The sequence below is a fragment of the Oncorhynchus tshawytscha genome, linkage group LG33, assembly GCF_018296145.1.
Source record: "Oncorhynchus tshawytscha isolate Ot180627B linkage group LG33, Otsh_v2.0, whole genome shotgun sequence".
NCBI lineage: Eukaryota > Metazoa > Chordata > Actinopteri > Salmoniformes > Salmonidae > Oncorhynchus > Oncorhynchus tshawytscha.
In genome coordinates, this window is record NC_056461.1 from 40,163,400 (window position 1) to 40,169,669 (window position 6,270).

Genomic DNA, 6,270 nt, shown 5'->3' on the forward strand with positions numbered 1-6,270 from the left:
AACCAATTGCTTCTTAACACAGCGCGCATCCAACCTGGAAGCCAGCCGCACCAATGTGTCAGAGGAAACACCATGCACCTGGTAACCTTGGTTAGCGTGCAAGCCCGCCCAGCCCGCCACAGGAGTCGCTGGTGCGCAATGAGACAAGGATATCCCTACCGGCCAAACCCTCCCTAACCAGGACGATGCTAGGCCAATTGTGCATCGCCCCACGGACCTCCCGGTCAATGCCGGTCAATGCCGGTTACGACAGAGCCTGGGCGCAAACCCAGATTCTCTGGAGGCACAGCTGGCGCTGCAGTACAGCACCCTTAACCACTGCGCCACACGGGAGGCCTATTTGCCTTTGTATTGATGATGTTTCACTCATTGCAATGTCTCAACAGGTGAATTAAAAAACAGTAATGTATTTATTTTATATTTCCACAGATTATTACGAGCCAGGAGGAATCACTGATAACACCACCAGTCAGGATGAGTTACCTGACCTCTGACCCTAACCAGACAGATAACATTGACACCATTATCCGACCCCCTTACTTCTTCATCAGTGGTTTCATCGACATCCCCCACATGGAGTACTATTACATCTTCCTCTGCTTCGTATACATCATCTCTCTGGTTAGTCCATAGCTCTGGTCTACGCTGTTACAAACTAGCTCTGGTCTACGATGTTACAAACTATGTGTGATCCAGGCTGTTACTAACTAGCTCTGGTCCAGGCTGTTACAAACTAGCTGTAGTCCAGGCTGTTACAAACTAGCTCTGGTCCAGGCTGTTACAAACTAGCTCTGGTCCAGGCTGTTACAAACTAGCTCTGGTCCAGGCTGTTACAAACTAGCTGTAGTCCAGGCTGTTACAAACTAGCTCTGGTCCAGGCTGTTACAAACTAGCTCTGGTCCAGGCTGTTACAAACTAGCTCTGGTCCAGGCTGTTACAAACTAGCTTTGGTCCAGGTTGTTACAAACTAGCTGACGTCCACAATGATTTGATTTTATCCACTTGATAAACTAGAAAAGGTTTCACTTTCCTATCAAAAGCACATCTTTTTTGAACTTAAGAAAACCTGACATGGTGCAGTTTCATTTCAGCTGGGGTCCTATAGCACCACATATAGTCAACGGCCAAATGAATTTACCTGTATATACATTATGGGTCATGGTTCCTCCTGTGTGTGTATGTGTGTGTGTGTGTGTGTGTGTGTGTGTGTGTGTGTGTGTGTGTGTGTGTGTGTGTGTGTGTGTGTGTGTGTGTGTGTGTGTGTGTGTGTGTGTGTGTGTGTGTGTGTGTGTGTGTATTGGGTCTAGGTGGGCAACACCTTCGTCATGATGGTTATCTACATGGACAACAGTCTCCACAGGTAATCAGTCCTCTTTTATCTCAGTGGTAATAATACAGCAGAATTCTACCTTTATTGGACTGTATTTTTGCAGTTCCAGAACCCAACCAGATGAACCACAACACAAACAACACAAGCTGAAGTAGCACAGGAGCTCTGGCTGCTAGTTCACTCCTTTTAGATTCCCCCCATCAGCTCGGGATTTCAACTGTATCCCTGGTTACCGGCCTGCCTCTCAATAAGGCATCTGAATGAAAACCACCATTAAGTCAGCTGGATGGTCTATAGTTGATTCTGAATGAAAACCACCATTAGGTTCAGCTGGATGGTCTATAGTTGATTCTGAATGAAAACCACCATTAGGTCAGCTGGATGGTCTATCGTTGATTCTGAATGAAAACCACCATTAGATCAGCTGGATGGTCTATAGTTGATTCTGAATGAAAACCACCATTAGGTTCAGCTGGAAGGTCTATAGTTGATAACTTACACATTACAGATGACAGTGTAAAGATGTTTAGGATCTCCACTTTTTGTCTACTTCTTTACTGATTGATTGTATTTACCTTCTCTGTAATTGTCTATGTCCTGTGTTTGTTGCATAAACAACATTTTCCCCATGGAGATAATCAAGTCAGGATCTTACCCTTACAGCCCCAAGTATGTTGCTGTGTTCAACCTGGCCTTCACAGACGTGTGTGGGAGCACTGCCATGGTCCCCAAGCTCCTGGATATGTTCCTCTTCAGCAGACATCTCATCTCCTATGACCATTGCCTCACTAGCCTCTTCTTCATCTTCCTCTTCCTCAACATGCAGTCCTTCAACCTCACCATCCTCTCTTACGACAGACTGGTGGCCATCTGCTGCCCGCTCAGGTCTCAGATAATACATCAAATCTAATCATTCAAAAAATACAATTTAAAAGGCCTTCATAATTGCCTCTTGTGTGATAATAATGTTTCTGCTTTCACTGACAATTCAACCTGATATATGAATACACTGCATCTAAAATCCCTGTTAACAGCTTCTTTCCACCGTCCATATAGGTACCATATGATAGTGACTCACAGGTCCATGTTCCAGCTGACGGGTGCTGCCTGGGCGTTTGCTGTGTTCCTTGTGTTTCTGGCTGTGTTCTTCATATCCCGACTCTCCTTCTGTCGGTAGGTGGCTGAGGAGGTGAACCTGTTGCCAAAAGGTTCCCGGTTTGAATCCCGGGCCGGGTGCTGTAAAAATAAATGATCAGTTGATCACAGTAACATATGGACAATGAAGATGTATTGTATTGTAGGTCTCTGGTGATCAACAGCTACTTCTGTGACCACGGTCCCCTGTTCCGTCTGGCGGCCCCCTGTTCTGATGTGGTCCCTAACATAGTAATATCTTATCTCAACCCCAGTATAATCCTATTGTTCCCCATGGTCTTCATCATATCATCATACATCTGTATCACACACGCCCTGTTCACCATCACACTGCCCCAGGACAGGTGAGAAGTCATACTGAGTCAGAGATTTAGCCAGAGATTTAGTTTATATATACATATAGCTCTGATACTGATTGTTGTGCTGTCTCAGATATACACTACAGGACCAAAAGTATGTGGACACCTGCTCATCAGACATCTCATTCAAAATAATGGGCATTAAAATGGAGTTGGTCCCCCATTTGCTGCTATAACAGCCTCCTCGCTTCTGGGAAGGCTTTCCACTAGATGTTGGAACATTGCTGTTATAACAGCCTCCACTCTTCTGGGCAGGCTTTCCACTAGATGTTGGAACATTGCTGATATAACAGCCTCCACTCTTCTGGGAAGGCTTTTCACTAGATGTTGGAGCATCGCTGCGGGGACTTGCTTCCATTCAGGCACAAGAGCATTAGTGATGTCGGACGCTGATGTTGGGCGATTTGGCCTGGCTTGCAGTCGGCGTTCCAATTCATCCCAAAGGTGTTCGATGGGGTTGAGGTTAGGGCTCTCTGCAGGCCAGTCAAGTTTTTCCACACTGATTTCGACAAACCACTTCTGTATGGACCTCGCTTTGTGCACTGGAGTATTGTCATGCTGAAATAGGAAAGGTCCTTCTCCAAACTGTTGTCACAAAGTTGGAAGCACAGAATCCAGAATGTCATTGTATGCTGTAGCGTTAAGATATTCCTTCACTGCAACTAAGAGACCCGAAACATGAAAAACAGCCCCAGACCATTATTCGTCCTCCACTAAACTTTACAGTTGGAACTATGCATTGGGGCAGGTAGAGTTCTCCTGCAGTCTGCCACACCCAGAAACGTCCATCGGACTGCCAGATAATGAATCGTGATTCATCACTCCAGAGAACGTGTTTCCACTCCTCTAGAGTCCAATATCTGCGAGTTTTACAGCACTCCAGGAGACACTTGGTCTTGATCACAGTGAGCATAGGCTTGTTTGCGGTTGATTAGCCATGGAAACCCATTTCATGAAGCTCCTTGAAGAACAGTTAATTACTTCCAGAGGCAGTTTGAAACTCAGTAGTGAGGACAGATAATTTTTATGTGCTTCATTACTCGGCGGTCCCGTTCTGTGACCTTGTGTTGCCTACCACTTTGTGGCTGAGCCGTTCTTGCTCCTAGACATTGGCAATCTCCAATAACAACACTTACAGTTGACCGGGGCAGCTGACTGGCCGGTTGGAAAGGTAGCATCCTATAAAGTTTTATACAGTTTTATACACCTGGATGTGGCTGAAATAGCCGCATCCACTAATTTGAAGGGGTGTCCACATACCTTTGTATATATAGTGTATGTTGTTCTAGTGATAAATGCTGTAAATACTGAGAATGTCATTGAACTGGATAGATGATGACTTACTGTACTTACATTTTTGTCCTTTTCTCTCTCTCTCTCTCCATCTTTCTCTCCTTCACTCTCCTTCTCTCGCTTTCCCTCTCTCTACTTCTCTCTTCCTCTCTCTCCCTCTCTCTCCTTCTCTAATTTTCTCTCTCTCTCATTCTCTCTCTCCCTCTCTCTGTCATTCTCTCTCCCTCTCTCTCTCTCTCTCTCAGAGTCAGAGCCTTGAAGACGTGTACCTCACACCTGATACTCGTAGCCATATTCTACCTGCCTGTTAATTTCACCTACCTCCTTCACTCAATCATACCAACCAACGCCCGGATCATCAACCTCTCCCTGACCTCGGTGCTGCCGCCCATGCTCAACCCCATCATATATGTTCTGAAGACAGAGGAGTTTAAGGAATCGGCCAAGAAGCTGCTTAGTAAAAGAAGAGCACAGAGAGCTGTGGTGCTGAACCAATCAACATGAAGTGTTACTATTTATTTATATCTCTATTTGACTTGTTTTTGATTGATATGCTGTGTAAGATATACTGTATCTGCCTTAGTGAATTATGTTTTTCTGAAATGAAATATTGATATTATTTTGGCAATATGCCTTTAAAGCCATACAGAAAATGTCATAATAAAAAGGCTGGATAAAACCCTAATACAAATCAAATCTATTTATAAAACCCTTTCTACATCTCAGTTTTACAAAGTGCCCAGCAAGCAGGAGTTACCATATAGATAGATACCTGTATGTCAGCCAACCCCTGCATGATGACCTCACCATAGACGTCCTATAACCAGGGCTTGAATTCAGGGGGTATGTGGATGTATTCCAGACCCTTGTTAAAGAAAATGGCAAAAAAAAAACTCTTTGATAGCTTAAGATTTTGAAGGTGAAAACATTTACCTGATTATATTAAGTGATATATGACGATGATCTTGGACTTCAAATCAAGTAGTCAAGTTAATTCAATGTTCAAAGCATCCTCATTACACCTGACTTGAGATTGGTATTTTATTGTAATTCCATCTTGGTCACAGACCTAAACCTCCCAGGATTCCAGTGACCAATTAACAGCTGCTTTTACAAAAGAAAACTAGCCAGGGGCTCTTGCCCACGGACCCTCCTAGTTTCCTGGAACATGGCTTACGAGCAGTCAGTCCTAATCTCTTACAGTGCAACATTCAAAACGCCAGTGATATTTCTACATCAAATACTATCATGTGTTTTGGTGTCTGGTCTATGCCGTGACGGTCATGGCTAACTTCATCATGGCTGTTATCTACCTGGTCAGGAACCTCCACACGGCCAAGTACGTTGTTAGCTCCAGTAACACAAGTATTCTAATGTCACATAAATCTTTGCATAAATGTGGTATAATTTCTTAACAAGCAGCCTGGATGTGTTATTTTAGTTATAGCGCTGGTCCTATGAATCTGTTCACTTTCAACAGTTTTCTCACCGACGTTGTTATAAACTCTGTTATCTTCAACTTAGATTTTTTTTAATTTCACCTTTATTTCATTTCATTTACAACTGCAACCTGGCCAAAATAAAGCAAAGCAGTTTGACACATACAACAACACAGAGTTACACATGGAATAAACAAACATACAGTCAATAATACAGTAGAGAAAAGAAAAGTGTACATACAGTGAGTGCAAATGAGGTAAGATAAGGGAGTTAAGGCAATAAATAGGCCATGGTGGCGAAGTAATTACAATATAGAAATTAACACTGGAATGGTAGATGGGCAGAAGATGAATGTGCAAGTAGAGATACTGGGGTGCAAAGGAGCAAGATAAATTAATACATACAGTATGGGGATGAGGTAGTTTGATGGGCTGTTAACAGATAGGCTATGTCCAGGTGCAGTGATCTGTGAACTGCTCTGACAGCTGGTGCTTAAATCTAGTGAGGGAGATATGGGTCTCCAGCTTCAGTGGAGACCCATATTTGGGTCTCATATTTGCAGTTCGTTCCAGTCATTGGCAGTAGAGAACTGGAAGGAAAGGCGACCAAAGGAGGAATTGGCTTTGGGGGTGACCAGTGAGATATACCTGCTGGAGCGTGTGCTACGGGTTGGAGCTGCTATGTTGACCAGTG

At 43.9% G+C, this 6,270-nt stretch overlaps 1 protein-coding gene across 1 annotated transcript; it reads left to right on the forward strand.

Annotated features, from left to right (window-relative positions):
• The first annotated feature begins 435 nt into the window (after window positions 1-435).
• On the forward strand, window positions 436-4,710 carry LOC112230711 (olfactory receptor 146-like). Its single transcript, XM_042311524.1, has 6 exons — window positions 436-621; window positions 1,308-1,360; window positions 1,994-2,215; window positions 2,387-2,503; window positions 2,632-2,829; window positions 4,383-4,710. The coding sequence occupies exons 1-6, from the start codon at window positions 475-477 to the stop codon at window positions 4,639-4,641; spliced, it is 996 nt and encodes a 331-aa protein (XP_042167458.1). The 5' UTR covers window positions 436-474; the 3' UTR covers window positions 4,642-4,710.
• Window positions 4,711-6,270: the final 1,560 nt, after the last annotated feature.

Bases quoted from the DNA above. Each gene is read 5' to 3' on its own strand.
- LOC112230711 (XM_042311524.1), top strand. From the start codon at position 475: ATGAGTTACCTGACCTCTGACCCTAACCAGACAGATAACATTGACACC. The intron at 622-1,307 runs GTTAGTCCATAG...TATTGGGTCTAG, and splicing joins TCGTATACATCATCTCTCTG to GTGGGCAACACCTTCGTCAT. The intron at 2,216-2,386 runs GTCTCAGATAAT...CCGTCCATATAG, and splicing joins GCCATCTGCTGCCCGCTCAG to GTACCATATGATAGTGACTC.